Here is a 16,170-nt window from a genome sequence, read left to right on the forward strand (position 1 = left end):
ACTAGAAGTTTTCCTCATACTGATCTTCATTTTATTTTACTGCTCTGAAGAACAGAGGAAATGAAGTTGCACAGAGAGTGGGGGAATTGTTTTTCTTGTCGGTGAGGTGGATATTTTGGTGAGGAAGAGAAGGTAAATGTGTTATTAAGGTGGTAGACTAACAAGGCTCAGGGACTGCAGACTCAATCCCGGCCCTCTGAACCTTACTCTACTCAAGCACCCAAGATTTCCAAATTTTAGTTTCTGCTCCAACTCCAACTCATCTCTTTTTTTTTTTTTTTTTTTTTTTTTTTTTTTTTTTTTCCAACTCATCTCTTTAGAGCCAGCTTCCTATTTCTAAATTACAGCTGACTACCCAGAGCTGGACAACTTATAGACACTTCCAATAAAACTGATCTCAGTATCTGTCTCCTGCTTTGCCTAAACTGGTTAAAGCCATCACCCCAAGTTGCTTCTTTTCCCAAGTTAGGAACTGGAGCGTCACCTTTGGTTCCTCCCTCCTGCCCCATCTCCTGTGTGTCCCATCAGTCACCCAGTCCTGCCAATATTACCTCCTGGATGGCTGAAATCCATCCCTCTTCTAAGACTTTACTTGAAATATTTCTAATGGCAGCCACTAAAAGAACCTCTTAAAAATCATTCCTCCTTTTTATTTATATATGCACAGAGGATGCATTCAAAATATCCAAAAGAAGATACAATGATGCATTTCCCCCCCATACCTATCCCAGCAGTATCCCTCTCAGAGACAGCCTATTTGCATAATTATCTATCTTTATGTGGAGAGATAGATATATGCCTTTTTTTTTTTTAACATAAATGAGAGTTTACTGTAACACACTGTTGCTATCCCCTAAGAGAACTTTCTTATTCCAAGGCCTGCCAAGCTGCTTCAATCCCTTTAACTGCCACATGGTATTCCCTTACTAGGAAGTATGCCATGGAACCAACCCCCAGTGATGTACACTTAGGATGCTTCCAACCTTTTGGTAAGCAAAAATATTTCATCTTGTCTCCCACTTCTATATCTCATCTTCCACAATGACACCAGAAAAATGGTTCTCAAACTTGTAAATAAAAGTTAATGAATACTAAATTCTGAAAAATATATATGTATGTATTTTTCATTTGACTTTATTAATACATTCCAAAGATTCAGGGAGTAAGGCAAAGACCTTTAAGTAAAGTGCTAATATTACAATGTAAAAAACACTGTGAGCTTATTATTTAGTTTATTCCTTTACTGACGCCTCTTTAAAAAAAAAAAAGTCTATCTAACTAGTTGAGGCTGTAAATGAGTTGGACACTCCTGTATTTTCTAATCTGTGTGTGTTACAAACTATACTAAGAGGCACTGGAGAAATTATGAGTAAAATGCATTAAGGATAAATCAAAATCAAGATTTTGTTATTACAAAAAGCCACGGGATAACCCAGAAAAAAAAAAAAAAGTTGTATATTTTTCTATGATATAATACTATCCCAAAAAAAGAGGTGAAAAGGAAAAAAACCAGCAATGGTCTAGTTTTCAAAATTTTATGTTAAATTAGATAACCATTTTATACTAGTTACACACACACACACACACACACACACACACACACACCATACACACACAGTGGCAAGAAGCCCCATAAGTTTGGGAACATTATATCGAAATAAAGTTAATGGGGGGAAATCTACGTATTGTCCAATTCCCTTAACCCCTTCATCATTGATCTATTTTAGCAATAACTGTATTGGTTCAGCTTCTCTGGAGGGGGTCTGTGAAGTGCTGCATGGATCTAAAATATACAGCCAACCAAGTAACATCCTTAGCTGTCCGACCAACAAGATGAAACCCAAATTCCTTAGCACGGCTTGGCACCTTCCAATCAGTCCTTCATAGCCGGCCTTATCTTCTGACATGGCCTCAGGTCCCAGCCTTGTAGTCCAGCACACTAACAGTGTACACTCAAGGATTTACACCCTTGCACAGACTATTTTCAGAAATGCTCTTTTCCTAAACTCTGATACAGTTATGTTCTACCTATAATGTGTCACTCAAATACCTCATCTCCTCTGAGGCAACCCTCTGACTTCCCAGGCAAAGGCCCTTCCTCTTCCTCTTTGTTCCCATAGTGTTCTATGAGGAACTACTTTATTCATCACACTGTATTTTAACTCTTGGTTTACATGTAACTCTTCCTGAGGGAAGGTGCTATATTTTTACTCTTCTTCAAAAACATCCCAAATTTCTGGTACAGCATGATAACCCAGCGGGGCTAGAAAATTGTTTTTTAATAAATAAATAAATAAATAAATAAATAAATAAGGCTTGATGGTTGACTAGTCAAGAATTGGTGCTATCCTTCTAATTCCTTTCATTAACTTCAACTGTATCAAATTGGTCTTACTGTGAAAACCACCAAAATAATTTAGTTCTCTAACAACAGAGTAAATCCCTTTAAGAATTTAAACCCATGTGACCCTTTGTATTCCCAGAGCATATTATGCACAGGATAAGTGCGCACTACACATGAAGTAACCTCCTCCATCACTCATTCCTTTGGTGGTGGCCTGCTAAAGGCTTTGTCTACAGAAGGAACTGCCATGCGAGGACAAAGGACCTCAGGTGTCTTTTTGATGGGAAATCTCAAAATCTCCTTTAAAATTCCTTTTTATTCTGGGATGAGTTTCTCTCTATAAATAATGATTTAACAAACAAACAAACAACAGAAAAGTTTTTCTAAAGTTACTTCTTTACTAGACTATTGAGAAAAAACACCTTATTCTTTAGAGTTAACTCATGCAATCAGAATTTCTGGTGGCATGCCGGAAGCTGTTTGCAAGATGAAATAGTGTTACCTGTGATTTCAGATTCTACTTGCCTGGTACCGATAGCTGCAAAAATTCCCATATCTCAAAGGTGCTGACCTAAGTAACTTTGGAAATGAGTGGATGTGTGTGAGACTAAAGGGAAAAGGAATTGCACACAAGCACTGTACTCCACTTAATAAAGTTGTTTCCCGCAGGGTACCAGTTAACAATGCTGACACTGCGATAAATGCAAACCAAAGTGAAACAACTAAATGGATGGCAGGTGGTAAGAGCTAGGCTTCTCACTGTGGGAGTGGGAGTCTACAAATAAGCAAGAGGAGAAGGCAGAATGATCTATATGGTAATAGGTTATGAATAACAGTACAAACTCATGTTTAACTTATTATAGATACAAGTATTACATATACCAATATCTGTATAATAAAAGACTAATATGCTAAGTGTCTGGTTGTCCGTTCAACCAATCAAAGTATAATACGCTAATGATATGCTAAAGGTTGCTCAACTGCTCGCTATGACGTGCACTGACCACCAGGAGGCAGACACTCCAAACCATTACTAAGCGAGATAGTCTGGACACACCCTGGAGCCCTCCTGCAGTCCCTCCCAGGCTGGCCAACCTACTGCATCCCTCCCCATCCCCGATTGTGCACCTGTGGGGTCCCTCGGCCTGCCTGTGCCCTCTCTAACCTGGAACCCCTCGGGGGATGTCAGAGAGTCATTTTCCACCCAACCCCATTCAATGCAGGGCTGCCCCTGGTGGCCAGTGCACTTCCACAGGGGGAGTGCTGTTCAGCCAGAAGCCAGGCTCATGGCTGGCGAGTCCAGTGGGGGTAGCAAGAGCCTTTTCCGCCTCCACAGCAGCGCTAAGGATGTCCAACTGATGGACATCCCCAAGAACTCCTGGACTATGAGAGGGTGCAGGCTGGGCTGAGGGACACCCCCAACACACACACACACACACAAATGAATGAAGTTCGTGCACTGTGCCTCTAGTTTATATAAATACTGAAGGCCTGATGCACGAAATTCGTGCAAGCGGCTTGGCCCTTGCTGATACTGCGGCTTGCCTCAGCCCTCACAGCCCTCGTTTTGTCCAGTCTAGTTAGTGTACTACACTTTTTAAATTATAGATGTCTATACACAGCATAAACTCCTATTTTTTGCTTGTCAGTAGCAAGGGCCTATAAGAAATGACACTCTAGTAGCAATAAGTACATCTTGTGTCCAAATCCTGAAATCTAATACTACTCTCCAAAGAATGTACAGGGCTCCATTGAGATACAGCTGATTCTAGGACTGGAATAGGAAATATACAAGACAAGTCTGGACCTGGGAGTGCCAGAAAGTACACACACACACACACACACACACACACACACACACACACTTTGATGTGGGTATGTTAAAGTAACACAGGAACCAACTGAGAGAGCTCCATGGCTTCCATGGCCAAAGCTGGAATAATTTGAGCAAGTAAATAATGAAGAACTGGGTTATAATCCAAAGTATAAATACATATCTATGAGCCCATGATATTAATTAATTAATTAATGGACAAGGGAAAAGAGACACATGTCCCATGCCAAAGAATTCCAAATAGTTTAAGTAGATCAAGATGATTCAACTATTTTTATTTAACCATAAATAAAACGATGTGCACTTTACATTACATGACATATATAAACCAAATAGCAGGATTCAGTAACAAAGTAATAACTTGGGAGCAAAGTATATTGCAGGACTCTGGTGTTACACAGAAAGAGCACAAGGACTCCTCCAAGCTCTTTGAGTGACAAAGCTGGAAACAGAAATGAGGGAAAGGTCAGGAGGAAAGGCATCTGAGACCTGGATCCAGTCCTAGCACACCAGGCACCAACCAGGTGGCCTATCTGGTGAATAGGCACATATCACGGTGAGACCAGCAGGATGCCCCTAGTCTTCAGTGGAAGGTAGAGGCCCATGCATAATGTATGGCAAAGCCCCACACATCACCAAGTTCTCAAATTCTAGATTAGGGGTGTCGAACTCAGTCAGAGAAGGGGCCAAAATCTAAAATCCAGCCTAAATCGCGGGCCGAATGGTTTACTGAACAGTCATAAACTGTCATTGTGATGGAAACACAGTGGAGTGCAGTGATGACAGCGTGGTGCGGGCCACATTGCAAGGCCTGGCAAGACGGATTTGGCCCGCGGGCCTTGTGTTTGACACATGTGTTCTAGATCTTCAGGTTCCTACCTTTCTTTTCCAGTAGAGAATCTATAATACCTCAGGTTGAAAGCACAAATCAAAAATAATAACAGAATAGTCTCCTAAAGCAGAAACCAAGTGATCTTACCAGCAGTTCAGGTTTAAAGTAAGGAAAGAAAGGTTACCTGAGATGAGATCTAAAAGGAGTGACTCTAGGATAGAAGAAAGGGTGACCAAGTCAGCTGGAAGGCCCTCCCTGAGTCATGGGTAAAGTCACTTCCACACATATTTTCTTTCCTCTCTTTTGACAGTCAATATTCAGCAAGCAAATTCCCAGTACAATCAGCTCAAGGAAGCTTCCCTCTAAAAATAAATTTCTCAAAATATATTTAGTCTCATATTAGTTTGGGTGATAGAAAAAAAACCAGCAATCACTCCTAGATGCTGAGCTAGATCTTCAGATATCTGAGGCTATCTTGAAATATGGTGAAGAAAAAAACAAAACAAAACAAAAGACTCCAGAAGATGAGGCCAGTCTTCTGTTTTCCCAACTACTTCACCGGTGAGAAGACTTCACCCTGTTAACGAAACCAATAAAAGGAAATAAAAATACCTGATCGAGCAATGCCACTGTCCCTGTCTTCATTCTGCCCTCTGCTTGGCATGTCAACCGGAGTGCTATGTGCTGAGATAAAGGCAAAAGGAAACCATGTCAGTGGGCTCTTCAAAGAAAGAAGTTGTTTTTTAAATGAGTACAATAATTTTTGAATTTCAAAACAGGCTACTGCTATTGCTGATTGGCATAAATTTATATGGAGATTAGAAATCAAAATTAAATGCATAAAAAGAAGAAAGTAAGAAGAAATAAGACCAAGTAACTATTGTACTTGCCTTCACTATCCTACTATAGCATATAAACGTTTCTGAGTGATGGTCATCTCTAAAAAACTAAATAATCAACTACTGATGCAGTTAAAACAATGTACAAACATTCTCAGGCAGATAGTTTTAACCGTTTTCCTCATTAGGAGTAGCATTTAAATAGCACTGTATTTTCAAAATGCTTTAAAATCAGTTTCAGTCGTAACTATAGGCAACTCAAGAAAGAAAAATACTTGAAAACCATTTCATAAATTTAAAAAATGTTTCTCTGTTTGTAACCCACTCTCTTGACAGATAAAACCACATATTCATTTTCAAATATTTCTTCCTCCACTTCTTTTCCATATACACCCATACACAGTACTATTGCAGTTACTTAGAAACACTCATGTACTGGCATGAATTTTAGAAAACAGTAAAGTATTACAGACTTCTAGGAATGCTTCAGATTGATTCAAACTGCATTCTTATCGAGCTAGAGAGCAGATGACATGTTGCCACAGTAAGCTTGAAACCCAGGGCCCTGCCTGATTAATAAACTTGCCAGCTATTTTTTGAAGTCTGTTTATTTTCACAATTTACAGAGTATATAAACATGTTATCCTTACCCTAAGTAGGTAGAAAGGTGTCAGTTAACTATAGTGTTTAAGCATATTTCAGGCCACAAAGAAGAACATAATACCATCTGCCATAAACACAACCTTTAATGTTAGTGAAGAAGGTTCCCACACTTGTTAATCATGCCAGACTACAACAGCCATTCAACAGCTTTAGCTAGCAAGGCCAATCAAATCTCAGCCTTTACCTACCCACAGAGACCGAGATGATTACACCTAGAAAGAACCTAAAAACTGTGTTTAAACTGCTTTATTGAGAGAGAGAGAGAGAGAGAGAGAGAGAGAGAGAGAGAGAGAGAGGTGTGTCTTCCATGCTTTTATTAGAGTGAATTTTGAAGAAACTCCGTGCAGGTACGAATGCAGGTGAATACATGAATAAACGATACAATCGCAAAGGGGAAAGGTTCATAGCAGCAGAAGAGGCCTACAAAAATTAGGAAATGTAATCCTCTTAGAAACACTAAGGGCTCATTTCAGACCAAAATCAGCTTACCCTAGGGTTTAACAAAGACATTTACAATAGAGGTTCGCCGGTGGAATTTTCAAAACACCATGAACTTGGCTGCATTTGAAACAAATATCTCAAGAGCCCCTTGGATTTCTAGAGAGGTACCAAATAGGATTTTTCTCTAGGAACCTTCCCAGGATTTATTAATATGCGTGTGGGTCACATCGTACTCAGCATTCCACACAAACCTGCAAAGAAAGAAGCACTCCGGGTGAGCCGGAGAGGTCCTCCTTCCGCCACCCCCTGCAGCAGCTTGCTGCTGCATGCCTGCAGCAGACCTAGGGACAGAAACACACAGAGGAGGGCAAACAAAGTATACACAAAAATAAACATGGATTCAAGATAATGCAAAAAACAACACACAGCACAATAAACTCAAATAAAGCAAAACACACACTCACAACAGTCGTTTTAGAAAGAAAAGAACCCATTCACGGGGCTGATTTTACCTAGGTTACTTCCAGTTCGACAAGGACCCAAATTATTCTGATTTGTGTTCAGCTTTCCCAAGTTGGGGTCTTGGTTGATGTATTCAAAGCTGTCTTGCAAACTAAATCCCGGGAGAGGAGAAGGGGAGAGAGAGAAGAAAAAATGACAAGAGATAATAAAGCTGCTTTCTAAGAGACTCAAATATAAACACCCTATCAGTTGCCCAGACTTTTTTTTATAAATGAATAGTCTCACATCTACCAGTGTGAAATAAACTTTAGGGGAATTTGCTAGAGAAAAGGAAAAGAAAAGGAAAAAGCTTTTTAGAGGTAGTCCAACCTATAAAACGAAACAATACATTCCTAATAGTTTCCCATTACATGGGATACCAACTCTATAAATGTTTAAAAATTCATTAGAGAGAGACAGAAACGTTGATGTGAAAGAGAAACGTCGGTCAGTTGCCTCCCATATGCACCCCGACTCGGGGATCAAACTTGCAACCCAGGTATGTGCCCCGACGGGTAATCGAACCTGAGACTTTTCAGTGTATGGGACAATACTCCAATAACTGAGCCACAAAGGTCAGGACCAAACTCTACAAATTTTGATCAGTGGCTGACACATCATATATTGCTATTAATTTCTAACTTCTGTTTTAGTGACTGATATTCAAGATGTTACTATTCATTTCAAAGGTCATTTTACATAAATTGTCAAAACAAAATTAATTGAGCAATTCAGCAACTTTTCTCAGGAGGAGAATACAACAGAAACTGATATGATTCCTATAAAAGTTTGAGTTCACAACATCTAAAAATTTAGGATTACTAACATACACAAATGTGACGGAAGCAGATTTTAAGAATTCATTGTATTTACAATAAGTAAAATAAATATAAATATTTTGAAAATAATACAGAATAATTAGGCCACAGTGATTTTTATGAAAATCTGAGCTCAAGATTCTACTACAGGGAGTTCAGGTAATGTCAAGGGTCTGAAAAAGAATCTCTCACAAGAAACAAACATCACTTCTCATACTGGCCTAAGTTATGACAGTCCAATGTTAAGTGCTCGAACAAATAAGTTCATTACTTTGTTGAAGAGTAAGCGAACTTACACAATGGTCCTTAATTCTACAAAGGAATATACTTCTAATTTCCCAGGATAACAGCCTTCATTTGACTCATAATGATACCCCTTTAATTTATAACTAACCTTTCTTTCAAATGTACCAAAGTATAACAAGTGTTTATTTTTTAAAAGTATATAAAATATGCCTGCTAGCAAAGTTCAAAATAGATGAACAAATGTACCAGAAAATAAGAGCTAAGTTAGCTATTTCAGTAGTTTTCATCTACAAAGAAGTATATAATTAGAAAAAGAAAAAAACTTGAGTGAAAATCAGAAAATTGCACTGCCCAAGCACCAGCCGAGCACAGAGGCTACACCGGCTAATTAGATGGCAAGCATGGACAACCTGTCCTACCAAACAGGTCCTCAGCAGCCTGGAAAGACTCTGTGTACTTTTTTCCTTAAACAAACAAACAAACAAACACACTAACAAATAAGTTTTCAAGTTTTTTTAAGGATAAAAAGACTGGTAATTCCACAGGCTCATTAATGTGATTCCTCTTTTTCCCCCGTTGCTGTTCATTTTCTAGGGTATTGAAGCTTAGTGATGGTAGTAAGAACACAGTGGGCACCAGAGGAACCCAAAAGATATATCTGTTTTTAAGTCCACTAGATAAAGTAAAAAAGCCTTTTCATGTGCTTTTCCACTGTGTATTGGAAAATGGCCACTTTTAAGATGCCTGTGTTAACGTGGACTTCTCATTTCAAAAGGCATTATGGCCCTTGAAGAATTACTCTATCCAGAAATAGCCACCTAGAAAATTGGGGGTGGGGGGGTGGGAGAAGGGGGGGAAGAGAGATAGTATGCAAAATCCCATACTTACTTATTTGTGCTCCCACAGAAACTGCCCATTCTAGCAGAGAAGACTTTACTAATCATCAGTTGTGGAGGAGAGCTGTGTCGGGTTGGGGGAGTGGGGGAGAAACAAAATGCATTTTTGAATTAATGACTCAATATCACCATTCCACTTCTCACAGCCAATAGAAAAAGAGGCCCAAACTCACCGAATATAGTGTATCTTTAAGGTGGAGCCCTTGTAACTCATTGCAACCGAGCCAAACATCATTTCCCCTAGCATGTTGACATCTGAAGCTGGTCTTGTGTACTGCCACACACAAAAGAAACCGAAATCAGTTAGCGTGTGGCACAATGTGGTGTGCAAAGCAATAGAAATAACATTCATTAACCCCTGGGTGCCTCCTTAGTTTAGTGGGTAATTATTTCTCAACAATGCAATTGATCATTCTACGATCTTAATGATAATAGCCTATTTTTCTCAAATTATTACTAATGTCAATGATTTCTTCTTTAACACAATATCTTCAGAAGGATCCCAGTGTTTTATCAGATTATTTTTAATTTTGTTATGAGAAACAAATGTTTTTATTATCTCCATTGATAAACTCTAAGTAGAAAGATTATGTTATGAAACAGGGTCACTCTTTCCTTGGTACTAAGAACACATCCTGAAAAGAAATAGGGTTCAGTATTATCTAATCAAATAATGAACAGTGTTGGATAAAAATGCCAACTGGTCCAGGCAGAGTTTATCAGGTTCCAAAAGATAACAGATGATTTGGTACCTGTGAAGTTTTACAAAAATATTTTTTGAATATTTGATGCCTCTAGCTTCTGAAAGGTTCTTGTCCCCTTTGTCATCCAAAAGGGTCGACTGTGCTGCCTCCACTTTGCCCACTCTCATTTGCTTGTTAATCCATGGCAGCCTCCTCTATTCAAACTGTCTTAGTGACTCCCTGTCAATTCCAATGGACATTTCCCAGTTTGCTTTCTTCAATGTCTCTCTTAATAACTCCTTTAAAGCTCTTTTCCCCCAGATCATCCCTTGAACAGGGTTGTTCCCTGAAGGCTCTCCTATTCACTTTCTGCATTCTCCATTGTGATTTTGATTATCCTTCATATAGGAATATACACCACATCTTTAGCTCTAGGCTCAAACCTAGATATAACCCAGCACAGCTTGACTAAAATAAAACAACCATCTCTCTGGGACTCAGCCCACCAGCCACAGTCTCTGCTAGTATGCTTTTCCAAGCAAAGACATGGGTGTCATCCTTAACGCCCTCTTCTCAATCTTTCTTTCTTAATGACAATTATACACATGCATACATACATACCGGTACTCACAAGTACACACATATATACAAATGAACACATATATACATCTACCTGTATGTATTTGCAGAGGAGGAATGAGAAACATAAATCTATCAGCTTTGTTTAATTAGGCTTTTCTCTGGTTACAGGTAAAACTAACCTCTCCTCACTACATGCAGACCGAAACCCAGTTGCTTTCCTATTATTTATTAGCTTCCACCCATGACTTCTATATTTATAATCCACTTTTTCTTGGGCTACAAGAAGAGGTTACAAGATCCACATTCTAACTGTGATTCTCAATCAGTTAACTTTTGGTGCACGAGATGATGCTCAACCAACTGAGCCACACCGGCCAGGGCATATTTTATACTCTGAGACCAAGGAGCTCTGTGAAATAAAGGCAAATAGATGGCACAAATCCTGGCCAGGATATTAATAAAGTTCTATAGATGTGTGGCTGCTGGTTATTCCCTTGGCTTTGCTCTTCCAGCAATATAACAAAATTTTACATGGATCAAAAAGGAAAAAGCTGATATATCTTCCATCAATTATAATCTCTACTATTTAATATTTATAACACTTTTCTTATATCTAGTTAGCCAATATATTTCTCAATAACCCTAATCCCTAGCCTCTACTTCCTTATAACACACACACACACACACACACACACACACACACACACACACGCATGCACTCCTAACATAAAAATGCTCCGAGCTCTTTGTCCTTCACACTCAAGTTATATCTTGTCCTTTCTTTCTTCTCCTATCCAAGATTTTCTTTTCTCCCTTCTACTGGCAAGTGCTATTTTCTTAGAAGGCCCATGCATATTCCCAGAATCCTTAGAGTTCTTATAACAAAGCTAGACAATGCATGTGTATTAATCAGCTTCTAATAACAATCAGCTTCTAATAACAAAGGGAGCAAAACCAGAGGGTTTACCTCACTGGCAATATTTCTACCTTACTGGGTATGTATTATCTCTGCTTGATCACAGTTTTATCAAGAGATAAAGCCACTGTATGAAAACAGCATTGCTGTGAAACATTTGAGAGAGCACATTTTGTAACACTGATTCTCACATTCCTGGAGTGGAACCCTCTAGCAGGCATTACTCCCTGAGGAGAAATGAGAGTAAATGAGTTCACCCTGGGGTACTCCACATGGGAGGGACGGGGTACCTGGTACTTGGGAAGCTGCTCCTTCACGTATTGTGAGGCTCCCCCAGAAGAGCTGAAGGAGGAGATGCTGCTACTGCTGCTGGTGCTGCTGGTGCTGCCGCCGCCTCCCTGACGGCACTTGGCTGACGTTTTAATAGGAACATCCTCTGTTTTCTGGGTTAGGAGAGACAGGCAAGGTGAGTGTGGCTAAACATAATGGGCTTCCTCAACACGGTCCGCATTGGGAACTCCTTTGTTAAAACATTCTGTATGTGTGTTAAGTGCATAGAAACCAGAAGCTTTTATTTTTTTACTGAGGACAAAATGTGGTTCCTGAGAATCTATAATATTTAGGAGGGAAAATGCTGGAGAAGAGTACTGGACAGAAGGTGATGGGTTATGTGTTAAGATTTTACCCTCTTTAAATAATGCAACTATTATTTACTTTCCAACTCATGTTTTAAAATCATCAATGAGCTCCAATCTCTGTATTTGTTATTAGAGGATTTTGAGTATTAAAGAGAGTCATAATTTATTTAAAAAACCAATGAGAAAGACATTGCTTCAAATTCCAATATTTTCCAACTGGAACTAAGAAAACAAAAATATTAATTTGGAAAAACTGAGTTTGTGTAATTAACGACACATCTCCTTTAAAACTCCTTTAAAGGTAATTGGAAAGAAAATCATGAGGCTGAGTTTGTGAAAGATGAAGCCAAAACTCTGAAACCGGAGCTACTGCGAATTGCACAGCATGTGATAGAAATTTGACCTTTAAAGGTTAGAGGTAATAGAAGGTTATCTGCTATACATTCCCTAAACAGAGTTCACTGCTAATTTTATGACATAAAGGTATAAAGAAACATCTTTATTAAATTTTCCCTTCTTTCTACACCCAAAAATAGTACTCCCAACAGAAGCATCCTGTACCCTCTATGATAAATTGCTGCTAATCGAGTCTTGTTTTTCTGTGTGCAGTTTTTGCTTGGAATACCATGAATGCAACTGCAGCTTATCTAATCTCCAATGTGACAGTCACACTGGTGGTCTAATGCAAATGCCTGCATCATGTGCTTGATACAAACTCATGACGTACTGTGCTTGCCAAGGGGGTGGAGGGCTGAAAATGGGAAAAGAATGTAAGGAAAGCGTAAACTGCGCTGGTCCATAACAGCCTCTCCAGCAGTGATGGCATTCAAAGTTGCACTTGGTTATTCCGGAGCATCTGACACTCCCTCAACACCCTCTTCAGATCTCACTGTTACTTAATACCACTTAAGCCAGAAACACAGCCCCTCAGAGGAACTAGAGTGACACAAAGTCCGTACCTGCCTCACAAACTGCTGGAGCCTTTGGCTGGGGTACAGCATTCCGAGCAGTCTGTACTTGGAGATAGCACCTGGTACAGCGAAGAGAGCGCCCACTGAGCTTTCTGTAGCCTTGGGCACATACAAACCTCCCTGGACCTAGTTGCCTTTCTGATTAAACGAGTGCTTCCAAAAAAGCTTATATTCCAGACGCCAGTGTCAGTACTGCTCTAACTAAAGATTCCAGTTGCTTTTTGAAAACCAGTGAGAATTATTTCCTCCTCCAGCTGTTATGACCATTAGAAGCCCTCAACTAAACCATCTGTGCAAGGTCTTCAGGGCAACAGGAAATGATATGGGGAATCAAGGGGAAACCACGTCCCATACACCAAACAAAGGGTCAAGTGTTCACCTAAACATTGATGCAAATCCACCATTAAAGCTTACAGGTGAATCACCTGAAACATTTCAAGTCTGCCCCCCTCCCACCCGCCCTCGCCACCCCTCAAGCCTACCTAACAAGCCCAACAACTACTGTAATGATTAGCTACCTGGCAGACTTCCACTTTAATGCACTACAGAATCCACCCAGCTAACCACCTTTAACCAAACACTTCCTTCCTGCAGAAAGGATCCTTATCAAAAGCAGGAAAACAGCCCCTTGGCCATGATGAGACAAAGAGCATGACATAAACTCTTCATTTACTTTAGCTATAATACATATTCTGTAAACAGCCAGAATTTTGTCAGTACAGGAAGCAAGTAAAGAAGGAATACAAGTGAATTTATTTAATTTGCAAACAGCTGAACAACTATTAAAAAGAGAATGAAAGGTCTAAAGGTGACAACTTGCAAGTACTCTAAACTAACCTTCTGGCTCCAAGGAATCAAGAGCTGCTCTGGCCCAAGCCAGTTTGGCTTAGTGGATAGAGCATCAGCCTGGGGACTGAAGGGTCCTAGGTTCCATTCCCAGCAAGGGCACATACCCATGTTATGGGCTCAAACCCCAGTGGGGGCATGCAGGAGACAGACAATCAATGAGTCTCTCTCATCATTGATGTTTCTATCTCTCTTTCCCTCTCCCTTTCTCTCTGAAATCAATAAAAATGTATTTTTTTTTTTTAAAAAAAGAGTTTCTCTGTCCTCACTTGACCCATCCTCAGGTCCTCCTGCGTCCTGCCCCTCACCACCAACTCAACCACCTTGCCTTCCACTAAGAAAAGAAAATAAATAAAAGCCAGACAGGTTGAGAAGCACACCCTTTTGAATGATGACAAGGCATGTTAGCATGCTGAAGCCACACACTGAGGAGAGCTATTTGTGTTTAGCCCAGTGCTCTGTAGCACTGACTATGAGAAATACTAACAGCGATCTAATTAATTTCTCTTCAGGCTAACACTTTATGAATTTTAGAGTTCTTAGATTTCCTATTACACTGCACATATTTAGTATTAAAATCCTATTAGATTGCAACTCACCAGCAAATTCACCTCTAGTAATATTTACAGTACAATGCTTGGTATCTGTCACAATTATTTCCTAACAGTTTCATCTGTGCATTAGTAAGAATACAAAAGCAGCCCTGGCTGGTTTTGCTCAGTGGTCAGAGTATCAGTCTACTGACCAAGGGGTTGTGGTTCGATTCCCAGTCAAGGGCATGTACTTTGGTTGCAGGTTCCCCAGCCCCAGTAGGGGCAGGTGCAGGAAGCACCTCTCTCACATCAATGTTTCTCTCTCTCTCTCCCCCCCACTTCCTCTCTCCCTTCCATTATCTCTAGAAATCAGTGGGAAAAATATCCTCAATGAGAATTAAAAACAAAACAAACAAACAAACAAACAAAAAAATACAAATGTGGCCGGAAGGTGGAGGGTAGCTTTTCTTATGTTTCTTCTGAACTATCAATGGCTGTGCACAATATAGCCCAAAGAGACAATTAAGAATTAATAAATGATTGACCAGAGAGATGGTTAAAAGCACAAACGAAAAAGATGAAAGCAAAAGTGCATTTCATACCTGAGTTGCCACCTCTTCAATCTTATGAACAGCTTTAGAATCAAATAAGACTTGTCTACCTCGCCTTTCACAGTCTTGGTAAACAATCAGGCGAATCTCGTTCAGGTCAAACTCCGAACATGACCAACTATGGATTAAAAAAAGAGAAAGAAGTTATGGCATCTGTATGACCTGGAATAATCTTCCCCACCCGTGTGCCTGTGTGCACACCAGAAGGCCACAAGTATGCAGAGACAGAGATCCCTTCAGACCTGGGGCAGACAGCCTCGTCTGTGGACGCCAACGGGCCATACAAACATTGCCAGTGTCCATGACAAAGGTTGGGAAGACTGCTTTAAATAATAAATAAATGGCGAGAAAGCTTCTCCTTCCAAAGCCATTTTGGGGAAAGATGGTAGCCAGAAATCCTAAGGACATGCGTAGAGAGCTGAATGTGGATGTCCGGGTTCTGGGATGTTCAAGCTTTTGTGTCATTGGGCTGGGAACAATTCAGAACAAGAGCCTTTTCTCTTCCTCTGCCATCCACTCATGCAAGGGTCAAACTGGGAGAAATTACATACCCTAAGATTTAGTATTTTCATCTATTATAGCTGGCTCTGGCAAAGTAGTTTTAAAAATCAAGTACATTATTGGACAACATCTGAATTGCTAAAAACAATAACAAATAAAGGAAGGATGGCTTATTCCTAAGCAGACCAAAAGCTACTGGGATAAAGCTGCTCTAAACATAGGTTTGTTCCTGAATTAAAAAATGAAACCAGAATGCAATAGTGCGGTGAAGGTCTGGGGAGAGGGCTAATGGGTGGTGGTGGGGGGAACATCTGTAATTCTTCCAACAATAAAGATACATGTTTAAAAAGCTTCTCATATTTTCAGATGAAAGGGTGGGGGGAGAGGGGCAGGGAAGTCCCTAAATGATTTAAGGAAGTGACACTTAAACACAAACTTGAAGAAGAGTTAAAGAGATAAAGTGTGAGAATGAAGA

At 39.8% G+C, this 16,170-nt stretch overlaps 1 protein-coding gene across 8 annotated transcripts in view; it reads right to left on the reverse strand.

The window, feature by feature from the left end:
* The window catches only part of FNIP2 (folliculin interacting protein 2), a 121,305-nt gene that overhangs the window by 47,075 nt on the left and 58,060 nt on the right, over positions 1-16,170 (reverse strand). For 4 of the 8 annotated variants that reach the window (XM_036424076.2, XM_036424075.2, XM_045576627.1 and 1 more), the window contains exons 2-8: positions 15,186-15,312; positions 11,886-12,038; positions 9,588-9,688; positions 9,407-9,478; positions 7,466-7,566; positions 7,205-7,294; positions 5,623-5,694 (exon numbers count right to left, since the gene is read on the reverse strand). In XM_036424076.2, coding sequence (XP_036279969.1) covers positions 5,623-5,694; positions 7,205-7,294; positions 7,466-7,566; positions 9,407-9,478; positions 9,588-9,688; positions 11,886-12,038; positions 15,186-15,312 — 716 coding nt within the window. Of the gene's footprint in view, positions 1-5,622; positions 5,695-7,204; positions 7,295-7,465; positions 7,567-9,406; positions 9,479-9,587; positions 9,689-11,885; positions 12,039-15,185; positions 15,313-15,436; positions 15,567-16,170 lie in introns of those variants that run through there. The other 4 variants (XM_036424082.2, XM_036424077.2, XM_036424083.2 and 1 more) reach the window with 3 other exon arrangements.

This window comes from Pipistrellus kuhlii, unplaced genomic scaffold (genome assembly GCF_014108245.1).
Source record: "Pipistrellus kuhlii isolate mPipKuh1 unplaced genomic scaffold, mPipKuh1.p scaffold_m20_p_8, whole genome shotgun sequence".
NCBI lineage: Eukaryota > Metazoa > Chordata > Mammalia > Chiroptera > Vespertilionidae > Pipistrellus > Pipistrellus kuhlii.